The 25,463-nt window shown below is 36.6% G+C and overlaps 1 protein-coding gene across 9 annotated transcripts; it reads right to left on the reverse strand.

The window, feature by feature from the left end:
- Nucleotides 1-2,815: 2,815 nt before the first annotated feature.
- On the reverse strand, nucleotides 2,816-25,243 carry brd3b (bromodomain containing 3b). Of its 9 annotated transcripts, none has more exons than XM_059550019.1 (13): nucleotides 25,070-25,243; nucleotides 23,631-23,965; nucleotides 21,562-21,699; nucleotides 21,303-21,447; nucleotides 21,048-21,226; nucleotides 19,809-20,177; nucleotides 18,584-18,712; nucleotides 18,315-18,503; nucleotides 17,815-17,883; nucleotides 16,013-16,239; nucleotides 14,466-14,755; nucleotides 7,524-7,649; nucleotides 2,816-4,077 (listed from the first exon to the last, which is right to left on the reverse strand). In XM_059550019.1, the coding sequence occupies exons 2-13, from the start codon at nucleotides 23,829-23,831 to the stop codon at nucleotides 3,956-3,958; spliced, it is 2,184 nt and encodes a 727-aa protein (XP_059406002.1). In that variant the 5' UTR covers nucleotides 23,832-23,965; nucleotides 25,070-25,243; the 3' UTR covers nucleotides 2,816-3,955. The 9 variants fall into 9 exon arrangements, with proteins under 9 accessions (XP_059406002.1, XP_059406003.1, XP_059406000.1 ...); XM_059550020.1 differs by having other exon boundaries at nucleotides 2,816-4,074; nucleotides 19,809-20,180; XM_059550017.1 differs by having other exon boundaries at nucleotides 19,809-20,180; nucleotides 25,078-25,242.
- Between the last annotated feature and the right edge of the window lie 220 nt (nucleotides 25,244-25,463).

Here is a 25,463-nt window from a genome sequence, read left to right on the forward strand (position 1 = left end):
CGAGATATCATTTTTTTTGTATATCGCCCAGCCCTATATCGCGGAGTAATTCATTTACTCAAATCGCCAATGACGTCATAACGTCAAGCGCAAAAGAACCGGTGAACCATTTTCTTCAACCGGTTTATTAAATCGAACTGTCCGGAAGAACCGGTTCGCAGAAAAGAACCGAACTTCCCATCACTACTGGTGATCTGAAAACCGATGCAACGGGTTCTTGACTTGTGAACGAGTCAATCTTTCGTTCATTATCTGGCTCGGCGTTCATCTTCAGTTCTCTCTTTACAGCAGTTCAGTCAGTGTACTGTTTGAGTACATGAATTACTCCGGGATATTGGTTTGTTTGAACTCCGAGGGAGTGTCAGCCACATTAAAAAAGTTAACAGCTTAAGTCATTTGTGGATTAATGCTTATTGGAGACGCGAACCGTTTCAAACGATTCAGTTCGATTTGGTGAACTGGTTCAAAAAGATCTGGTAACATCGAGTGATTCGTTCGCGAACCGGATATCATTAAACTGCAGTGTTTTGAAATCTCACAACAGACACGGAAGAGAAGACAATGCTGAAGGGACAGAAAGCTCTCGGACTAAATCTCCAATATCTTAAACTGTGTTCCGAAGATGAACAGAGGTCTTACATTTTTGGAACGACATGAGGGTGAGTCATTAAAGACATTTTCATTTTTGGGTGAACCATCCCTTTAAGACCCAACATCTATCTATCGCTCGAACTGCATTATACGAGTGGCACAGTATAAATAAACGAGATCTATATCGAATACATATGTATTCCTCAGTTAAAATATAGGCTATCTTGTATTCATTACTGTGGGGGAAAATGCATTGTTAATTTGTTTTAACTTAGAAACCTCAATAATTTGTCCTCGGCTCTAACATATGATTTCTATATGACAAAGCAATTTAAATAATTCACTAATAATATACCTTTTAAGTATGAAGTATTTATGGTTCATTTTATGGAGCTTTGAAGCCTCCCAAAATATAAAAATGTTTGTTAAATCAAGATTTATATGAGGTTTACAAACTAAAGTTGGTACATTTTGACAACTAGACCGCAGTACACTCCTCAAGACAGTATTTTTTAATTTTACTTTTTTTTATGTCTTCTAAAAAGAAAGTATATGAAAAAATTAACTGCATTCAAATAAATATATCTAGATAGTAAAAAGACACTCCTATGGGTTTTTGTGATTTATTTATGAAAAAACGAGGGGCTCAGTGTCCAAATCTCAGATTAGCTTATACATCAGATATTACCACGTAAGTCTGTGCCAAAACATACTTGTCAACTTGCTTTAACTTGAACTTAACATATGCAGTACTACCAATTTAAAAATTTTACTCTAAAGAATGACATTTACATGTTATAAACTGCTCAAAAAGTTTAAGAAATATACTGTAAATTGGCACGCAATACACAAATGTTCTCTCTCGCTCATAAAAACGAACCAAAATACTTAGACCCAAGACAGAGTTGACTTATAAGTAGTGAATATACATTTATATCTGTAATTATATATCTTATGTATCTTTATATCTCTGTCTGCATCATGAAGCTCAGTTTTATTTACTGGGCTCTGCTGGAGGAACTGATGAAGAGGAGCTGTAACAGAAATCATCTTTGAGACAAGATAGGTAATAGTCACAAGAAACATGTAATGCAATACAGTGCTATAATGAATAAAATCAAACCATAATTAAAAGCATCCTACATATAAGAAAACCAATAAAAACACTTTACATAACGATTTTTTTGTGTTTTCATGATTAAAAATAATAATAATGATAAAAATATACACATTGTCTTCAACTTTGATTAGTTATACCGGACCAAGCTGACTTTATTTTAATGTGCCAATTAAACCTAAGGCAACAAGAGCACATCCAATGATTTTGAGGGGTTCAGAGTTAAATTCAAGGCTGTTGAATGAAATAAAACCTTGCAAAAGCTACAAACCCAGTGAATGAGTGGCATTACTGCAGCCACAAGTAGAAAATGAAAAGAAGAAAAAAATAAAACTAATACATTCATATTTTTTTATAAAGATTATCAGTCATTGTCCATTTCCAAACTATTCTGAATACATATGTCCATTTCCAAACTATTCTGAATACATAGCAAGAAGTGCCTAGGTACCATTGAAAGCATTCAATACACCATTTGAGAAAAACTAAAGTAAAATAAAGTTATTAAAGGTGCTGTATGTAGGATTGACACTAGGTATTGCAGTCCAAATTCCAAATATTGGAGAGGGTTTTTGTTATTTTATTATTTGGCTCCTCTTCCTCAGACTTGAAGCACATGTCATGCAGGTTGTCAGATTGACAACACAAACAGGAACAAGCGCACTTAAGATGAATGAAATTAAATACGCTGTGTTTTCCACCAACTGGCAACCCAAGGTGCCGGAATACAATTGGGTAAACTAGCAGTGGGTGTGTTTCACAAACCAAAACAAAGATCAACATTCCGGCCCGGAACACACATTTTCTAAAGGAGAATAACTGACTGTAGCATTGTTTTTCAGATAAACAAGCAAGTTAACTTTCATAAATATCTGCAAACAAATGGTATTTTATGCTTTAGTAGAGTCAAAAACTTACAGCACCTTTAAAACCGAGAACATACATTAGTTGTAATATTCTCAACTAAAAAGAACCGTTATCAAACACATATCCTTCTGAAATGACATCTAGCACAGCTGCTTAATCTTGTCAAAGAGAATGGTCCAATTTTGTCTTTTCTTAATGGAGATCTTCTCGAAGTAGTTATTTGTCCAAGAGACCTAATATTCAATTAGTTTTACAATGGAGGAGTTTCACAGAGGCTGATTCATTTTAATCTGCAGCCTTATGGGCTGAATGTATTTTTGTAATGTAATTTTTGCCATCACTTTTGAAAAATATAATCCCATTTCATATTTATTTGAACTTAATTCACAACTTTGACTGTTCTATGAGTGGACTTAGTAAAATGAGGCATTTCAGATAGAAAGTAGGAAATTAAAGCCTACAAATTAATAGTAAAAAAAAGTAGGAAGACGACCAAATAGAAAGCAAACAAATGAGCGTATGATACAGATTAAAAACGGACAAACGAAAAATTAGACATAATTCTATATCAAATACTGAGCTGACAGCACCGGAAAATAACATTTACACTGTTGAAATAGCCAAAAATGATTGCGAAGCCTCTGAAAATGGTTTAATAATGATAATAAAGAGTTTCCAGATGTGGTCTAGAATACTAGTGAGTTATGTTGAGCCAAATTTCTTACATTTAAACTGGTCAACTGGAAACATTTCTGCTGAAAAACACATAACTTTGTGCCTTGCTGGATTAAAAAAAAAAAGATACTCTTAAAAATGGTAACAATGAAAAGTATTATCAAAGTCAGCAATAGAAATGTGGAATGAGCTGAAAAGTCATGCCAACATGACAGAACCACACCAGAATGAGAGAGCCGATAATTCATTGTTTGTTCCTTCAGACTTTGTATAGCTACTCAATCAGTAAAATACAGCCAGGCATTTGTCAGTTTTTTTTTAAGTAATGCATGTTTCCAATATGGATCTAACGAGCAGCAACCTAAAAAAAGATGGGGAAAAAAAACAACGGATACAGACAACCGTTTCACCTCCACAACTGACGTATTTTCAAAAAAAATATCTTTTTTTTTGTCTTTTTTTCCCTCTGATGATACCAGGCGTTTCCCTTTGAGGGCCAGCGAGAACCTTAAAATCGCTTGAACTATTCCAACTCTCCTATTTGTCTGAGCCAAGAGCATCCTACAATCTATTTTAAAATATCCTCTGCCATCTGCAATGCATCTAGTTCTTTATAAAATGGGCCTTCAGACAGATACTATCATGACAACACACTACTCGTTAGAAAATAGAGGAGGTTGAAGTATGTGACGCGCCGATTGGAGTTCAGTCTGAGTCACTGCTCTCGGAGCTGGAGCCGCTGGAGCTGGAGCTGCCCGAATCTGAAGAACTGCTGCTGCCACTCAGCCGAGATGGCCCGCCCCCCTGAGCTGACCCCGCCTTCTCTGCTGGGAACAGGGAAGAGATTGCAAGGTTCAATATGTATGAGGAAAACAAACACTGAATGTACATATTTTATGCAAATCATTTCCGTTAAGACTGTGTATTACGATAAAGCAGAGACATGCACAAAGAAAGCAAAGAACTGATGTCGAAAGGACAGAATATATTACGTGCCCACCAAAGGAGCTGATATCAAGTGAAGTCAGTTAGTTACAGCACATACACAACCACTTTTAGCAGTTATTAGCCTCTCTAGCAGTTTTGACCAAATTAGATGACTTGTCCAAAGCAGGGCTCAACAGCAAGGTTTTTTTTTTCTACCAGCAGTTCAGATATATAATTCTTGTCAAATACTTTTTACTGGCCCCTACACACAAAAAACTTGACATTATTAAAATAAATAAAAAAAATTATAATTTAATATTTACATGTAGAACTTTGAAATTCTAATTTCACATTTTTATTTAAGAAGTACAAAATACATCTACAAAATACACTACTGTTACAAAAAATAAGTCTCCAGTGCTCACCAAGGCTGCAATTATGTGATCCAAAAATATGGTAAAAACAGTAATATCAAGAAATATTACTGCAATTTAAAAAGGTCTATTTTAACATTATAAAATATATTTTATTTCAGGGATGGCAAAGCTGAATTTTCAGCAGTTATCACTCCAGTCTTCAGTGTCACATGATCCTTCAGAAATCAATGGAATATGATGATTTGGTGCTTAAGAAACATTTCGGATTATTATAAATTCTGAAAACAGCTGTGCTGCTTAATATTTCCATGGAAAACCTTACTTTTTTTTCTTAATAGTATATTTTGATGAGCAATTAAAAGGATAGTTCATCCCAAAATGAAAATTCTTTCATTAATTATTCACCCTCATGTTGTTCCAATCCCGCATCTTCAGAAAACACATTAAGAAATATTTGCTGAAATCTGACATCTCTCTGACCCTGCATAGACAGCAACGCAACTGAAATCTTCCCAGTCTCAGAAACGTAGCAAGGACATAAAACAGTCCATGTGACATCAGTGGATCAACTTCAATTTCGCGAAGATACGAGAATACTTTTTGAGCCCAAAGAAAACTTAAATAACAATTTACTGAACAATTATTCTCCTTTTTAGAGAGTACCATGATGCATATGCGCGCTTTCTACAGAATGTAATCAGCGTTGTTTACATTCAGCATGTGCATGTTTTTTTCCTGAATGTAAACAATGCTGAAATGTATTAGAGTATAGTTGAGCCACTGATGTCACATGGGTGGTTTTACCGATGTCCTTGCAACGTTTCAGGGTCTTGGAACTAGGGATGGGACGATAACCGGTTTTATTGATAACCGTGATAAAATGTGCTGAAGGTTAGTAATATCGTTTAAAAATGAATTATCATTAAAACCGTGTTTGATTATCGCAGTTTTAATAACTCACTATTAAATCATGTCCAGCCAGCAACAGTCTAACGCAAGCGCAGCGCACAATGTTTTTTTTGTTTTTTTTCGAGAAGGAATGGCGAAAGTCAGTGACTTTTCTATGCTTTTCTATGCTTCTACACTTTTCATTGTAAGGAAGGAAATGCCACAGAATTTAATCTTTCTTTAAATTAAGTGCATAGAGTTGCTTGTTTTATTAGTTGTTTGTTGATTATTAAATATAAAACTTGCTGAAATGTTTTCAGTGTGAGCATCAACTATTTTTGAACACTTTCATCTCGTGTCAACAAAACCGTGATAATATTGATAATCGTGATAATTTTAGTCACTATAATCGTGATATTAAATTTTCATACCGTCCCATCCCTACTTGGAACATTGCAGTTGCGTTACTGTCTATGCAGGGTCAGAGATTAAGATATTAAAGGTTTGGAATGACATGAGGGTGAGTACTTAATGACAGAATTACAATTTGTGGGTCAAATATCCCTTTAACATCTTTGTTAATTTGGATCATTTAGCTAATAAAAGTATTAACAGCAACAACAACAAAAAATATATAAATAACTGACCACAAATTTATAAAAAACATCATATAGACAATTATTAAAACCAGTAACTCCAAGACAACTATAAATTCATAAACATTTTAGTTTTGTAATTTAAATACATTCTTACTGAATCTACCAAGACTATTAAAAGTCATAGACAAATAAATATTATTCAAATTTAAACAAGAGATTTAAAGGGTTAGTTCACCTAAAAATTTAAATCAGGCTGCATTTTACTCACCCCCGAAACATCCTAGGTGTATATAACTTTCTTCTTTCAGTCAGCAGTCAGTGGGTGTTGCAGTTCATCAGTCCAAGAGACGTGAAATAAAAAGCACCCTTCTATGTAAAAAAAAAAAAAAAAAAAAAAAAGTCTCACACAGCTCCGGGGGGTGAACAGAGGCCTCCTGTATCGAATCAATATGTTTTTGTAAGAAAAATGTTCATATTCCAAACATAATAATAACTTTAATGTAGCTTGCGCCAACAGTTAGTTGTACAGGGAAGCAGTTCCAGCAGGATGACATATGAGGTCAGCGTTGCGCATGCATCAGTGAGTATCGTGAAAACCAACGTTTGTTTACAGGAGCAAACAAAGCAAAGCTTCCTTACTTTAGCAAAGGAAAATCAGTCTCCTATAGGCTTATATCAAAATCCTCCGACATTCTCCAACACAAATCCTCGCTTTTTGTACTTCTAATTAGTGACTGTTGTTTTGTTTTGATTTCTCTGCTGCGTTTCCGCGTGCGTCACTTCTGAGAGATGCATACGCAACGCTGACCTCATACGTAACTCCACCGGAACGGCTTCGTTAACTGTGAGTGCAAGCTAGATTAAAGTGATTATTACATTTTGAATATGGATATTTTTCTTACAAAAACGCATCGATTTGCTACAGGAGACCTGTGTTCACCTCCTGGAGCCGTTAGAGACACTTTTTTTTATTTTTATGGAAGAGCGCTTTTCATTTCAGGTCTTTTAGACGGAAGGAATGCAACACCTGTTGAGTGCCATGAAACAGCTTGAAAGATCAAAGACAATTTTTTATAGAAACTGGATTCATCTGAAAGAAGAAAGTCATATACACCTCGGGGGTGAGTAAAACGCAGCATAATTTTTGGGTGACCTAGCCCTTTAATCTAGTTAACATGTTAAAGTTGACAAACAGAATTTGCAAGCAAATTTTTAAAGAAGAATATATATATAAATATATATATATCAATTAGTCCAAAACTGAGGCCAGCGGTCCATCCTTGTTGTTGAGCCCTGTAAACCCTTTCCATTGTGTGAGTAGCATTACATATGAAGATCTGATAAAGGCCCTTCGATCAAGTTAGTCAGATTAGTGAAGCAAAAAGCCTATCCTTATCTCTGCTTTCTTATCCTACCGCCTAGATCTAGCTAACCCAGTTTGGTCACCTGTCTGCTCACATCTGCACATTACCACACAGGTACCTTTTTTAGGTGGTTTCTTGTTGTTGTTCAGTTGTCCGCTCACGTCCTGTAGCCTCTTTTCTAACTCTTTCTTCTTTTCCTGAACCAGTTCCTCTTTAGACTTGGCACTCTTTTTCCCAGTGCCCGCTGCAGGAGACACACAGCGGTGACCGGTGAGTAACGGGTTGCCCTCGTAGCCCACCGCCGTGGCAACAAGCAGCAAAAAGCACTATACTACACTGGTTTTTAACTCCATGTTGAAAAATTTATGCTAAAGGAATCTATCGGGTTCAGTGCAAGTTGAGCCTAAATGGTAGCATTTGTTTATTACCATAAAAAGAAATTTAGCTTTATCCCTCAAAAATCAAAGGTCCATTTAGGCACCAACAAAGGAACTGAACGGGGACATTTTTTGCAGGATTTAAAAGATATGGGATTATATTGTAAAACAATTAAATAAATAATACATAAATGTTAACAGAATAAGTTGAAAGTGATCATAATCTTTCAAGTTTATTTGAAGACTATTATTATCATTGTTTAATAAATTAAATATAACTAATTTAATTAGTTGTAATTTAAATTAACTTTTTGAAATTTAATTTAACTTAAAAAACAGGAAAAGTTTAGTAAGCCATTTCTTCACACTAAAACCATGCTAACACATTGTTTACATCTACATTTTCCCCCATTGAGGAACCAATTTTTAACGATAACCGATAAACCTTTGAAAAGAACTATAGAGAACTATTAGGATGGCATATAGAATTATTTCAACTTGTTATTTTTTAGTAATAATATTTAACGTTGTAATTCTTGGTGAAAAACTGCATTACCCATGATTCTGCAAAGTAATCTTCACCCATTAGATCTGGGAAAACCTGTCAGATGTCGTGCTGGGACGTTTTCAGGAAATTCGAAAAATAGGTTGAATGTCAATTTTTTTTGTCAAAATTTGGGCTTAATTCAATATGTATCATAAGCCTACCACCAAAATTACAGACCCTTAATTTCTTTGTAAGTGGGGATCATATAAATAATGTTCCACGCTTTATGTCCTAGTTCGAACTTTATAACTCGAACTCAACAATTGCGAGTTTGTCAATTCTGAGGGAAAAAGCCAGAGATGTGGGATATAAACTCATGATTCTGAGCCGAGAGAATGACAAGTTGATTTTTCTTATCAGAATTGTGATATATAATGATGTCGGGAAAAAGGCAGAATTTTGAAATATAAATTCAAAACTACCTTCTTTTATTCTTATTCAATGGCTTCCATACACTACTACTATAAAATGTGATTTTCTGCCACCAGATACAAAAACGTCATCGCTGTTCAGAGGTGGGTAGAGTACCCAAAAACTGTACTCAAGTAAAAGTAAAAGTACTTCTAGAAATATTTACTCAAGTAAAAGTAAAAGTACTAGTCTTGAATAGTTACTTGAGTAAGAGTAAAAGAGTATCGGATAAAAAATCTACTCAAGTAGTTAGTTACTAGTTACTTTGGGTCATATATACTGAGCCTATTTTTATTTAGATATATAGATAAAATGTATGTAATGTATGTGTGCGTGTATAAATGTATATATTTCATCAGCCTTTACTCCAATTTATGTAATTTATTATAAAACCCTGTCTGTTTACTTAAGTAACAGATATAGGTGTCATGCCATAACATATTTTTAATACGACTGACTTTATATTAAATGTGAATTTAACATTGAAAGTTAATGTGATATAAATATTGCTACTAATCTTTCATTGTTCAGAAAGAGAGCAAATAACATTTACATTATTAAAGATAATTTTCACTGACAGTCTAGATTTCAATCACTCTCAGAAACTCCCATTAAAATCACTGAAACTGTTAACACTGTGAAATCAATATCTTAATTAAAGATTCGTACACACATCTGCACTTTGTTGTTCCTGCGAGAGAATTTGCCAGAAAGAGGTATTCAGTCAGTGAGCGAGTGAAGGAAGCACCGGCATTTTAGCGATGACTCATCTGAACGCCTCTGATTGGCCAATGCTTTAATAAGCTCAAAAGAATCATGTGTGATTTGTAATGCGCAGCGCTGTATAAACGCATCTATCTCTGGCTAAGCGCCAGCAAGCAATCACAGATCTGAATTTAGCAGCTGATAATATGACTCGCTGAACGTACTTGCACCAGTGTGATTGTATTAAAATTAATAAAATCTTAATCGGCTATTTTTTGTCTTTTGGAAGCTGCATTCAACTTGACTCCCCTCTGTTATAAGCCACACACGTACAACAAGCTAATGTCACAGTGGTATCGTGTACTGTAATCGAATGTAGCCCAAGTTATTACCTGTTAAACAATAGACAGCACACGCGGTGTTCATCTAATAAGGATCTCCATCGCTAGCAAATAATAGCCTTTGCAGATTTCAATTCAGTGCAGTTCCAGCCACGTTTTCAACGCTCTTTCTGTTCTTAAACGTTACAACTCCGAGTGAACCACTTCAGACGCTCAGCGCGTGCGGCAGGGAACTGAACGACTCATTCAAACGGATTCATGAACCAATTCACTCGTTTGCCAATTGGTTTGATCAAGCCTTTGAACAGAATTGACTCAAAAGAATGAATCATTCGCGAATGGGCATCGCTCATTGCCCAGAGGCGCGTTTGGAATAAACTGAAGCATTTATAACATTTATTGCATTAAGATAAAGTAACGAGAGGAGCGTCGCCCACAGTAACGAAGTAAAAGTACAGATTTTTCCCCAAAAATTTACTCAAGTAAGAGTATTAGTGCTGCACGATTAATCGCATCGCAATCGCAATCGCGATGTCAGCCCTTTGCGATTATATGACGGCAAAATGTTGCGATAAAATAAATAAGTGTGTGTGAAGACAAACTTTCTGAGAACAGTTTGCCGATTTTCCTTGCCGAAATCTGATCTGACAGTCTCAGTAAAGGCGTGTTGCGTCTCGTGCCGTGTCGCGTGCGTGGTCACTTGTGTGTGTGTGTGTGTGTGTGTGTGTGCGCGCGCGCACTGCGCAGCGCGAAAATACCAGAGAGAAGATGGATGCCGAGGAGATCAGCACTGATCTGGTACCTAAAAATTACTCTACCTCTGTTATATGGCGGTATTTTGGATTTCGGATTACTGACACTGAGCAGAGAGAGGTACTGTGCAAGATTTGCAAAATCAAAGTTGCTACATCACGAGGCAATACGACAAATTTATTTCAGCACCTGAAACATCACAGAGAAAAATATGAGGAATGCATGACGGTGAAAGAGACAACCGAAGGAAACAAGGCACAAGCTGTTCCCCGAACAAAACAAAACAAAATTACAGATGTGTTTGCAAGCATCACGCCATATGATAAGTCTTCGGCTAGACATAAAGAAATCACTGACTCCATAACGCACTGTTTGGCAAAAGACATGATGCCCATACATGCCGTTAATAAAGTGGGGTTTCAGAAAATGATCCACACACTGGACAAGAGGTACCAACTGCCCTCTCGAAACTATTTCTCTCAAATAGCGATCCCTAAACTTTATAACTCGCGCCGTGACGAAGTTCAAAAGGAAATGGCTACAGTGACGTTCTTTTCAACCACTACGGACCTGTGGTCAAGCAGGACAAGTGAACCGTATATTAGCTTGACTGTACACTTTGTCGACGAGGAGTTTGAATTGAAAAGCCGCTGCCTGCAAACATCGTATTTCCCCGCCGACCACACAGGAGAAAACATAGCCTTGGGCTTGAGAGAGGCACTGGCTGCGTGGGACCTCTGCGAGGAGCGTCAGGTCGCCATAACAACAGACAACGGCACTAACATGGTCAAAGCAGTGGAGCTTAATCAGTGGACTAGAATCCAGTGTTTTGGTCATAGACTTCATTTGGCCATTGGTAAGTTAAATTGCTTTCATATTTCGTTATATTACACTAAAGCAAATATTTTAAACTACTGTACTTTTATAAGCAAATAACTTTGGGTTAGGGGCAGTTGTACCATTGATTTAATGAAATAAAATTACTTGAAATACAATGTAAAATTCTGTGTGTCACAAAAGATGGCCCATTTCATTTAGGGCTATTAATTAGCATTAAACATAACTCTGTAAAAGATGGATGATTGTAAAGAACAAATCTGCCATTGCCATTTTTGCCTACTACTCCAATATAATTAATTAGGCCTAGAGTTGTGACATGATTTAGTACAAATATTAACTGTGTGTGTGTGCTCTTGTTTTTGTGATATGAGGATACAAATTGTGTATAATAACATGCGTATTACACTGGTATTACAATTTAAGGTGTTCAAATAGCTTAAAAAACATAAAAAACTATGTTTTATTAAAAATGTAAAAATGCAGCATGTCTCCTGTGATGGGTAGGTTTAGGGAAAGGGGCAGTGTGTGTGTGTGTGTGTGTGTGTGTGTGTGTGTGTGTGTTTTATGCTATTCATATGAACTGGGCATGGAATCAGAACGTGAATATTAAACGTTTTTGTAATGTGTAGTGAGTAAATGTTTTTCATCTATCATTCACAGAAAATGCTCTGAAAAAGAATGCACAATGCATTAACAGAGCTACTGGGATATGCAGGAAGATTGTGGGCCACTTCTCCCATAGTTGGAAGAAAAGAGTGGCCTTGAGGGAAGCACAACGAGAGCTCAACCTCCCAGAGCATGCCATGGTGACAGACTGCGCAACACGATGGGGTTCCTCTCAGAAAATGATAGAAAGAGTCCTGGAGCAGCAAAGTGCATTGTCCAAGGTTCTCTCTGCAGACCGCAAAGTGCGACACCTACTCCCTTCTTGGCAGGACCTGGAGGTCTTGGAATCTGTAAACAAGGCACTCAGCCCTCTACAGGACTTCACGGATGCCTTATCGGGTGAAAGTTATGTGAGCATATCTTGTGTGAAACCTGCGCTGCATCTTCTGAACACCTCAGTGCTGGCTGAAGACGAAGCAGACACTGAGCTGACCAAGTCACTGAAATCCAACATTCTTAGCTACCTCAACAGCAAATATGAAGGCATTCAGGACTTGCTAAACTTCACCACTTTCCTAGACCCAAGGTTCAGAACACAACACATCTCCGAAGAAGAGACCCAGACCTTAAAGGAACGAGCCATATCCGAGTTGATCGTGAGTGAAACTACAGAGTTTACTGGTAAAAAATTATTCAATGTAACAAATTTCTAAAACATGTGCATTGTTTATTGTTTCAGGAAATTCACGGCCAGCAGTATGTAGCCCAAAGCCCTGCAGTGATGGAGAATAGCAAAGATGTGGAAAGTCCACCTGCTGCTAAAGCCAAGAAGAAAACTCTGGCCAGTTTCTTTAAGGAAACCACATGCACAGCACCAAGAGCACCACTGTCCACATTCGATTCCATGGCACAGTTAAGAGAAGCAGTGGCCTCTGAAATCAATGTTTACATTTACATGCCATGTGTAGACCATGGAGAAGATCCACTGAAATGGTGGAAGACACACAAAGTCAGCTTCCCTAGGCTATGCAAACTAGCACAGAAATATCTGGGCATACAAGCAACAAGCTCTGCATCAGAGAGAGCTTTTAGTGCTAGTGGCAATGTTGTGTCAAATCATCGCTCCTGTCTGAAACCAGAGAAAGTCGATATGCTTGTGTTTTTGTCAAAGAACCTCTAATGCGATAAGATTAGCCTAACTGTTTAGAAAGAGGATTTGGAAGTACCTGTTGGTCATTTAAGATTTAGTGGTTTGGGTTTTCAACCGTGTATACAGAGAGTATATGTTACATCCTGAGTAAATGTCCATCCATGTTTGTTTGGACAAAAATGTTAAAAAAATCTTATTTTTGTGAAAATGTGTATGTTTTTATTTGTCTTATTTATTTAGCTTTACTTTTGAGAAAATAAGTTTACATAAATGCAAATGTTCATTTTTTTATTTATTTTGAAAACATTTCTAGTTTTACAAATACACATTTTAGCATTATCACTAATCTGTGTGTGCATTTTCCTTTAAAACCCATCAAGTTGACTCATGATACAATTTATTATAATCGCAATCGCATATCGCAATATTGACCTCAATAATCGCAATATGACATTTTCCCCAAATCGTGCAGCCCTAAAGAGTATAAAGTACCCATCTTTAAATATACTCCGAAAAGTATTCGTTACCCCAAAAAATTACTCAAGTAAATGTAACGAAGTAAATGTAACTCGTTACTACCCACCTCTGTCGCTGTTTGACCGAACATGAGACCGAAACGGGTCTATACTGGTCTAAGTACATGTGGTTAATTAATATAATGCAGTACTTAATTGTATAATAATACTACACCTTAAAATCAAGGGTAACCTGTCGTTCTTCTCTCATTTTTGTCTGATTTACAAATACTTTTCACATCAACTTGTGTAATGTGATTCACCTGGAACCAAGGTGTGCGGGCACTGTTGCACGCCACTGAAACAACAACGTTTATTTAACACTGACCCTCTAATTGAATTTTTATTTTTTGGAAAAGGAATGACAAGTGGAAATTGCTTTTTGTGGTAATCAACATTAGGCCAAAAATGCTTTCGATTGAGCTCAACTCGTAATGAACCCAGAATATTCCTTTATGAAGTATGAATAGCGCAGTGTGCACATTAATTACATGTACACTGTACAATTTGGAAATTCATAGTCTAATCAAATGTTCTCTATTTTATATTGATGTACTCTTTAAACCCCTTGAATCTTCACTTGAAGGTATTAATACCAGGGAAAGCACAAATAAGATAATCCACCAAAAGTCATGCAACACACATTGGAGAAGGTGAGTGCTCCCAGCTCAAAGGAGGAAATAGCACAGCCCATTTCAGCTTTTAGAGCAGACGGACCAGGCAAGAAAAGGGAGTTGCTTGTCTATGAAATACTGAAATAAGCCTAGACTAGCATTACCGCAACATCTGCAGAGAAGGAAAAGAAAGGCACTCACGTAAAGGTTTGCGTTGCTTTTTCTGTAAACACGACTTGACGTATCGTTCCAGCTCACGCAACGTGGAAGGCTTGAGCGTTTCAAAGTCAATCTCGATCTCGTCTGGGTTGGAGTCTCGCAGCGAGGGCTCACGCGACTGGATGATGTGGACCACGCGGCCCAGTTTTTCACCCGGCAGACGGTTGATATCCAGGCTGAGCTGCCGTTTCTCATCATAAGACATGGGAAGAGACTCCTCCTCATCAGACTCGTAGTTTGCAGAGCCAGGTTTGCCCCCCTTTTTCTGTTGCCTGTGAATTGGAGGTGTAGTTTGCACAAAGGCTTTGTAACCTTAACTCTATGCATAAAACTGAACTGGAATGTTGGGATTGAGATAACAGTTAGCTTACATCACCACTACTACCAATAAATGGTACATTGTGTGTTACTGCATTGCTTTGACTTATACTCATGTCATATTTCAATATTATAACTTAAAAACTGGTATTGATCCACATACACAAGGCAGGCCAAATAATCAACTGATATTTTCGGTTAATAACTCTGCCTGCTTGGCATACTGGCAAGTGTTTGCCTTGTTTTCTAGCCCTTTGTTAGATTTTTTTTTTCTTCAGCAGAACGAGATAAACTTAATTAAGAAATAATGTCACAGAGAAATAATTCAGCAATAATGAAAGATGGCCTCAATTGTGTGAGATAAACTTATGGCAAGAGATATACACTACCATTCAAAAGCTTTGAATCTGTAAGATTTATATATAGTTTTTTGTAAGAAAGCAGTTATTTTCATATGGTAAAGGTGCATTAAACTGACCAAAAGTAAAATTAAATACATTTACAAAGTTATAAAACACATAACAAATGCTATTCTTTTTTAACTTTCTATTCATCAAATAATGTTGAGAAAACTAGTTTCCACTTACCAATATTAAGATCACAACTGTCTTTAACATGGAAAATAATCAGAAATGTTTTTTTTAAACAGGAAATCAGTATATTCGAATGATTTGTGAAGGATCATGTGAAGACTGGAGTAATGAAAATGTAGCTTTGCCATCACGGAATTAATTTCCTTTTAAAATATAAGAGTTATTACAATAGTATTTCAAAATATTCGTGTTTTTACTGTATTTTTGATCAAATAAATGCAGCCTTGCATAATCAAAAACAAACCCTGATTGGTAGAGTTAATTCCCAATTATGAGAAATTACAACAAGTTTTAGTCTGAGGTGGAAACAGGCTTCCATAGTTTTCAGATATTTTAGAGGGATCCTGAATAAATATTATGTAAATTAAAATGCATTTCTGCACATCCCATTGCCTAAAACCTCTATAATAAAATACAGAATGTATAATATGGCCTGATACTAAAATGAATGGCTAATTACTTGGTATCATAACATATAGATACATAAGCATTATTTACAATATCTGTTGCCATTCTTTTAAGATATCACACCAAATCCATAACCACAACCACTAAATGGGATCACAAATGTATCATAAAGTTAGTTATAAACATCCCAGCTGTAGAAAACAAGCTAACCTCGTGGTGGATGTGCTGTTGGGTTTCCGCGCAGAGGTCTTCTTCTGCTGAGTTTGCTTATTTGGTTGTGAGGACTTGGCCTTTTTGTCATCTTCCACCTTGACCTTGGTTTTGTCTTTGTCCTTCTCTTTTTTCTTCTTCTCTTTTTCTTTCTTCTCTTTCTTTTTCTTTGGTTTGCTCACAGGACCCTGTGACAGAGCGGCTAGCTGTTCATGAACAGCCTTCAGCTGAGGAGGAAGGTGGAGGGAATGGTTAGCAAGCAGGGGGATGGGGCATGCTGCATCGATGCTAACGTAAAAGACTAGGATCTTGGCTGTGCGGGGAAAGATGACGGGACTGGTGATGAAGGGAAGAGTTTAAAGGATAATGAATGACATTTGCCACCTACATATCTCTCATTTTCATGGAAATACTCTCCCGAGAAAAGAGGACTCTTATTTTGAAACATTCACCAAGCCTCGAATAATTCTATTAGCTTCTGAATTCTTTGCAAACAAAATAGTCATAAAAATGTGTTAAGCACTTTAAAGTTCCAGCACATTAATCAAACAATTCTTCAAAGACGATATCATTCTCCATTTATTAGTACAGTGTTTCTGAGAAACCCACATGTAAGCAGTTTAAAGTAAATGAAATGAAAGTGTATGTGGCTAATAAATCATCCCAACATATGAAGACATGAACGCATAAATGTAATTTCCAGAGCTGTTCTGAGTCACTCCACAAACTTTTCATGGTCTAAAAAAAAAAAAAACCTGTCAAACACATACATTTAAAAGATCTTTCTGACAAATAAAAATTTGGTTCAACTTGAATAATTTCAAGACATATTTTTGTATACTAAAATGTACTTTTCAAAATATTTCAGAATATTTCATACAAATAAATTTTTCGTCAATCTATAGAGTTACGTTGTGCAGCATCTTATTTGACAAAAATGTAAAAGTTTTATTGTAAATTGTTCATTTTAATTTGATTACATTTTTTAGTTTTACTATTTATTTGAAGTCACCATTTTTGATGATAAATCTGCATTTAATCATAAAATATAGAATCCTGAATTTTTTTTTACTTAAAACGCAATTCAGGGGAAAATAAAATTTATTTAATGGGGCCCTAAATTTATTTGTGAGCAAAGAAGTTATGCATATATTCATTCTCATGAATAAATAACAAACATGTGGAATGCATGTTCTAAAACTGTGATAAATATCGATTTTGTATGATATGGGGGAAAAATCTTGTGATAATATTTTTGGCCATATCACCCAGCCCTCATTCACCATTATTTCCAAATGCAAACTATTGATCTGAATGATTCATCTGTGTATGTTTCAGACTTCTTCCTAGTGACCTCTCCTATCACTTCATCAACTTTCTTACAATTAGCTGCAAGCTCACATTCAAATCAGCCTCTATCCAATCAACAACCAATGAACAGAATCAGGTCTCCGTCTTATTTTGTAAAAAATCCTTTCTACTTTTAATCTATTTCATTGCAACATTTAACCTCATTTACAGACTGAAAAACCATAATCATTTGGAAGCACTGGAGACCATGTCCCGGCAAAGATTTGGATTCTCACTGTCAAACATGCCAATCAATGTCATTCACAGAGCAGAAGAGGGTAACAGAGCCGAAAGACTAGCTGAGAGACAAAGCAAGCTCACTTGAGGGAGATGCCCAGCTCAAATCCACCCCATAAAGCACCACCTTAACCCTCTACCGCACACATAAGAAGCAGCTACGAAAATGAAGGAGTTAGTGGGATTGGGGACCGGGAAGTAAAAATATAATTCACCTGAAAATGTTTGGCACACCCGTTTTTTGTCCCCGCCCTGTTACCATTGGGGTGCTCCACAGCGAATTGCTGGTAAAAAAGTGAAATCAACGGACAAAATAGTCATTCTCAAAAATGTATTTTAACAACAGACTGTCAAGATGAGAGCAGAGTTACTACAATAGACACCAATACGTTTGACACTGAGAGATTAAAAATTGTCATCTGAAGTTTGACAGCATGCAGGCCAATGTATACCAAGATGCCAACACAAACTGCAGAGGCGGTAGAGGGTTAAACGTTCAGTCCAGGGTGAAAATGGGCACTCATTTCCAAAACATTACAAAAACAAGAGACATAAAGGAAAAACAAAAAAAAGTCCAAATGACTCTGACACAAGCAGCCAGACTGAGGAGGTGGTGGTGAATGTGAGGGGGAGTGGATGTGGCCTCTGCCTGTCTCTCCACCCTTGGTTTGGATCTTGGTCCTCAAGTGGTGACACCCACCTGTTTGTCACTCACCTGTTCCTGCAGCTCAGCCAGCCGAGTGGCCCGTTCCTCCTCCGAGTCGGAGCTGGAACTGGAAGAGTCGGCGCTGCTCTCGCTGCTGCCGGTGCTCTTGCTCACCACTGCCGTGGCTGATACCGCACTGGGCGAGGACGGCTCTGCGGGTTCATCGGGCATCTTGGCGAATTTCATCTCAAACACATCCTGCAGGACATGGACAAACAAGATTGGTGAGATCTGAAAGCTCATGATAAGGCACAATGGCTCATTGTCAAGCAATGCACCTGCAGTTTTCTTGCCATGGCAACGACCTCATGATCGGGTGGGTTGTATTTGTAACAATTTGAGAACATTAACCGAATATCTGCTGCAAAACTTTGGGCGTCTTGGTATTCTCGACTGTCCATCTTTTTCTGAAAAAAAAAAAAAAGCTATAATAAGGTAAAAATAAATAAACATACACATATATACACACACACACACCCATATATATATATATATATATATATATATATATATGGTGAATTAAGGGGATATTTTTTTCTCAGTCCTTTCAATTCAGGTGCCCCAATTTATCTGAATTCACCATATATACACACACAAACACGCAGTACTGTGCAATTATCGTCAAGTCAGTCTGGAATAACATGAAGAAACAGAACAAGCAAGTGCCTAGAACTTTGAACAGTACTGTAGCTTTGCAGGCTTCTTGGAAGTGACTCGGAGTCATTGCCACTCAATTCTTCTGGATTGAGTCTGTCTCAGTTTGTTCGGTTTCTTTATGTTATTCCAGACTGACTGGACGATGGTGAGATCAGATCTTTTTGTGGAGCACTGGCTGTTGTCAGACTCCTTGTGCAAACAAAAATCTCACTGGGTTATTATAATTAATGTCAAAAATTATGTCTGGAAGTGTAAACGTATATTTCCTACTGATACACTACAGCAAAAGATAGAAATAACTGACTTAAAAACATTTCTTTTGTTGGTGAAAATACTAGTGGCCTAAGACTTTTGCACAGTACTCTATATGTGTGTGTGTGTGTGTGTTTGTGTACCGTGTGTTTGTGTGTATATATATACACGTGTGTAATAAATAAAATAAATATTTATTATATAATTTATTTAGAATGTTTATTTATATAAATACAATTATTTGTTTTTAAAAATTTGTTATACATTTTTATAAAATTATACATTTATTAATGTTATAATTCAAATAATACAAACTACTGTGTGCAGAAATAATAATTCACAGAAAAGTTCTTTATATAAATATAAAACTATATCACTAGAAATTTAATACTACTAGTTTATATAAAAGTTTTTATCGTAATATAGTGTTGAAGTTTTACATATGTAGGCATTTTGAATAATATATATAGCATATTATTTTCTTTTTTGTGTGTTATATAGCTTATGTAAATAAATATATTAGATTCATATGAACATTTACTATTATATACTCAAATGCCATCTGTCTTGAAAAGGTGAAATTGTGTGCCATACTTTGACAGTGCTGAGGTCCATTGGTTGCTTGATGATTTCGTGATAGTCATGCAGCTCGAGGGCCTCTGCATCTACAGGCTTGTAGAAGGGCCAGGCGTAGGCCGCATGCTTCTTGGAAAGCATCTCTTTAAGGATAGTGTCACAGTATTTGAGATGATCATTGAGCTTGTTTTTCTTGTTGCCTTGTTGTTGGACATCCCCATCCTCCAGGTCCTTTTTGGGAGGTTTAATGGGTCGACCAGTGCTCTCTCGTCTGGAAATGACTTTACTATGTTTGGACTCCAACATCGCAGTGGGCGACTCACTTCTGCTGGCAGTGATCGCACAGGTTGTGGGTGTGGTAGTGTCTGCTTTCCGCTTCACACCTTTCTTCTGAGAAAAATTATATTGGCATGTGTGTTAGACCACAATGAAAAAATAAACAGATGTTCAGTGGGGTACACTTAAGGAAGCCTTTTATAAGTGGTCCGGTTTAGGGTCAAATTGATCACCCATCAAACATGTTTTTTAGAGAACGAAAAAAAAAACCAGCCTACAAATAATTTTATTGCACAAACTATCACAGTACTCACAATGCATAATAATGGGAACATTGCTCATAGTAGGTGATGTGAAATGTATGCTGAAGGAAGTGAATCTGGCTCAAACATGGTGCTTTAGGAGATGAATTTGGAGATGTGACATCACATAAGAGGTTTTAGTGTGCTGACAGTCTAACAGCTACTTTTAGACTGTTAACACTAAAGCACAGCATGCTGTCACAAAACTAAAGACCTCTCAAAGAAGTTGCATCTAAATTCTCTAAATTCATTCCCTTTAAAGCCTAGCTGCTAAAAATAAAGCTAAAAATAGAAGGAATATTAGAAGGAAGGAATATTATAATTATTTATAATAAAAAATAAAAACAATTACATAAATATTTAATGAATAAATAAAAATAGTCAGTTGCTATATATAATAATTCAAAACTGTGTTATATTTATAAAAAATCTCTGTTTAATGTAAAGAAAAATGTTGTATATAAATGTTTAGATAAATAGATAGATATTAATACGGTAATGTCTTATAATTTATAGATAAATATTTAAAAATAAATAGTCATATTGATCCATCCCCAAAACAATTGTTCCCCCTCTTGGCAACAGATGACCTCAAAAAGTACTCTGCTAAGACAGAAACAATGAGAAGGACAGAGCAAATAAAGACCTGCAGCTTCCACATAGTTTGAGCTGGTCTTACTTTGACAACTGGCTGTGCAGTTGGGATCATGGATGTGGCAGGGGGCACAGCTTGGACATTGGAGGTGATGGTCGAGACTGGAGTCGCAGCTATTACAGGAGTCTGAGCCGGCTGAGGAGGGGAGCTCGGACATGACGAGGATGGTGAGCCAGTAGTCAGTGCTATTGATTGTTGGATTTCTGTTTGGATGTGATAATGACAAGGTCAGCTGGAATCTCTTCAAAGGTTTTTTAATGGTGACATCCAGTCAGTTACCTGAAGCAGGGGGTGCTCCAGGTTTCCGTGCTTTACCCTTCGGTGGTGGGGGTAAAAGTTCCACCTCCTCCTGGGGCATCTGAGCTACCTTTTGCAGGAAAACCTTTTCCAAGGCTTGAGCCATGAGAACAATGTCATCTGTTGGCTAGGACAATATTTCAAGGGAATTTCATTTAAATCACACATTATAAAACAAACTGGTAAAAAAAAAAAAAAAATTAAATTAAAAAAAGAGTAAATATTAAGAACTTAAATCTACCTTGTTATAGATATAACAGTTTGTGAACATAGTGTTAAAATCCTGCATGCATTCTCCAGCAGTCCAGTAGTAGTTATTCTCAAGTCGCTTCTTTATGGTTCCCATGTCCATTGGATTCTTGATAATTTTATGGTAGTCCTGTATGACAAAGATAATAAAATAGACAAGCTGTTATGCACTGGTTGGAGGAAAACAAACATTTATGGGCAATGTAAAAAATTTTTTAGATGTTCAAATACTAAATCTATTAGCATGTCTTTTATATTTGATTTCCAAGAAATAACACTGTACACATTAAAATTATTATTATTTTGATAATCCCAATACAACAACATCAAAAATGTTCTGACTCAAAATCTCTGACTCAATTAACTGCATGAATTTGGGACAGGACTATTTGCAGCCCAATCAATAGCAGATGGGACCCTTTAAAAGCAGTCAATATTTTTGCAATTCCATTTGGTAACACTAGAGGCACAGAAATGACACAAGACACCTTCAAGTCAAAAACAACAACATTGTGAAAAATTATTACAACTTAAAATAACTTTTCTATTTTAAAATGTAATTTATTCCCGTGATGACAAAGCTGATCATTTTGTGGAAACTGTGATGCATTTTTTTCAGGATTATTTCATGTGTAGAAAGTTCAAAAGAACAGCATTTATTTGGAAAATAAATATTTTGTAGCATTATAAACGCATGTACTCTCACTTTAGACCACTTAATGTGTCCTTGCTGAATATATATATATATATATATATATATATATATATATATATATATACATACATATATATATATATATATATATATATATATATATGTATGTATAGGGTGCAATTTGTGAAAAAAAAACAGAGGGGGGGGGTGTTTTGAAACATTTTAATTCATAAAAATAAATCATGAGAACATGAACTATATGACGTCATGCGCTAATTAGCATATTTATGACGTAAGTGCGTCGTATTGTATTACCTCCCTATGCTCACATACTGCAATTTAATTTAGCCATTTAATTTAATTCTCAATAAAACTGTTTTTATTACTATATTTTAATGTTTCTGTTGTCAGACAACGGAATGAATACTACAATGACTGAAACGCGGTCCATTAAGACTACATAACCAGCTCTCAAACATTAATCTGCACTAATGAAATCAAATACACATACGATAAAGTCAGTGGTTGTGCTGTGACTGATGTCGGCTATACTTGTTTGTAAAATAGAGTTAGAAGCAACAGAATATCTTTTTTTTTCTTTTTTTTTTACTGAAAGTGCTGTTCCTCTCTGCGCTCGCTGAACAGAGCAGATACAGACTTACAGAGAGAGAGGCTCGCGCTGGGAAAGAGAGACCTCGCGCTCGTACGGCAGCACCAGAGAGTCTCAGAGACTAAATAATAATTGTCCAAAAAGTCGCTAGATTTGTCGCTAGTCACTTTAGCAAGTCAGTCACAAGTTAGCAACTCCACTGCCCAGCGGACTCGGCTTTAACCGTTTCGCAAGTGTTGATAGGCTATTACTCGTGAGGTGTAACCAATCAGATAGCGCCGTGGACGGGACATTGAGCAAGTCTGCAGAGTGGTGAATACAGAGAGGCTGCGTGCCAGCCAAAGTAGCGCATTTTAAAATAAAATTGATTTTAATCACACCACGGATCAGTGATAAGTTTTGTGACCCGTCTCGCCAATAGTGTAGCACAACTGTTTTCAATGTTGGTAATAATAATATGTAATAATGTTTCTTGAGCAACAAATCAACATCTTAGAATTATTTCTGAACGATCATGTGACACTGTAGACTGGTGTGAAGGCAGCTGAAAGTTCTGCTTTGCCGTAACAGGAATAAATTAATTTTAAAATACATTTTAAAAGAAAACAATTTGTTCAAATCAAAATAATATTTCACAGTATTACTGTTTCACTGTATTTGATCAAATACATGCAGACTTTGTCTTCATAAAAAAAAAAAAACAATTTGTAATAATTCCAAACTGATAGTGTATATTTATGACATGCAATTTCGGGAGTGTATATTTATGAAATGAAGCCAGAAACTATTTACTCACTGGCAGATTCAATTTGATGGCATCCACAGGTGTGTAAAAGGGCCACGCAAACTGATGCTTCCATAGAGTCTTCACAACCACATTCTGCATGTATTGTAGCTGGTTGGTTTTTCGGCCAGGCTTACCAGGGTTCGTGACCTCAGGAGGGGGAGGGTTCACAATAGGTGGAGGCACCTGTGCAGGGGATGTGACTACAGACATACTGCTCAGTTTAGGGGAAGACGTTGCTTGAATGACGTCTGTACGTCTCTTAGCTCAGTTACAATGATCCTCTTGCTGCTCCTTAGTCCCACCTCGACACACACATCCCATCTCAGGACCTGAGTGTCCGCATGCTGCCAATAAACGTAGAGAAATAACTTATTAAATATACGTGAAAAAATATAGATATGTATGAGAGTGCATGTCTACACATATATACACACATACAGCATCAATCGAAATGTAACTTCAGAATCATATCAATTTACAAAGCCACACATTATACTGCAATATTACAAATGTATTGCTATAATATACATTGTAATATCATTTAAAACTAGACCACAATCATGGTGGAAGTTCACGTGCATGTTGTTAAAACAGTAGTTGTATTCATTATTATTTATAATCACTCACACACTGAAAATAAGTTTAAGGTTATTTATTGTACATTTTCCAGTTACATGCATCTTCACCAGTAACTTAATGTAGTTAAAAGTCTAAACTACAATATCGGGGGTTCACACAAATGAATGGTTAAAAATAAAATAAAGAAAAAGCTGAAAATTTCTGTGCACTTGTGCATTTCATTCGAACTACTTTCAATAGTTTTAAAAACCAACAAAGAGAACAAAATTTCGCTTGCCTATGAGAGGCCATGAATAATTGCAGGTTTAGTCGGAATTAAACCAAAACATCAGCTAGAGAATTGCGCCCCTGCGCGCCCTTAAACGGAGCTTTCGAAATGTAAATCTGACTGGAAACGCATTTGCAATTGCGCGTTAAAGTAACTGCATCAGGCGTGTGTATAAGTTCTTGAAAAGATGGCGGGCACGGGAGAGACAGGGCATCGAGTGAGGAATGCCGAGGATCGAGATCGAGCCCCACCATGTCTCTAACACAACCATTGTGTGTGCATGCCGTTCAGTCAGCTAGCTACTCAGCGGGCTAATTTTAAATCATCCCACAATGCATCCTCCAGCTCGGTTCTTCCGCTTGATACAACGAGAAAAAAACATGTACAGCAAGCTCTGCGTTTCACGGATCGAAACTGCTGCGCGTGAAAGAAGGTTTTGTTACATTGTTGTTGCAAAGCGCCGCTCATCAGCTCTACTCTGTCAGATGAGATCCTGCTAGCCACATTCAGCTGTGTTTCCCCCCAAAAGACCAATATACATCACCTAAACTCAATATAAACTTAGATCGGAATGCGGTAAACGTAAATATGCATGTTGTACTTTATTACTTTCACCCCAAGCGGCTCCGGTAGCGTTTTCCTTGCAGATTTTCGGGTAGCTTTTATTGCGAAGAAGCATAATAGATGGCTGGGGTCGACACTGGTTGGGTAGTGTTGGGCGCATGCGCGCTACGGCGCACTGTATTGTGGTTGTTGTTGTGTAAATGAATAACTGTCGCTCTCTGCGCCGCTTAGCCTTTATCGTTCTCCTGTGCAGTATACAATGTTGTTTTTTGTTTATTCCAAGTAAGTGACATGATTACAAGATACAGTCCGTTTGTCAAAATGTATAAAAACATTGAAAGGATTTGTTGTGGGTTGATGACCTTATTAGCGACTATCTATCTATCTATCTATCTATCTATCTATCTATCTATCTATCTATCTATCTATCT

The sequence above is a fragment of the Carassius carassius genome, chromosome 5 (genome assembly GCF_963082965.1).
Source record: "Carassius carassius chromosome 5, fCarCar2.1, whole genome shotgun sequence".
Classification (NCBI taxonomy): Eukaryota; Metazoa; Chordata; class Actinopteri; order Cypriniformes; family Cyprinidae; genus Carassius; species Carassius carassius.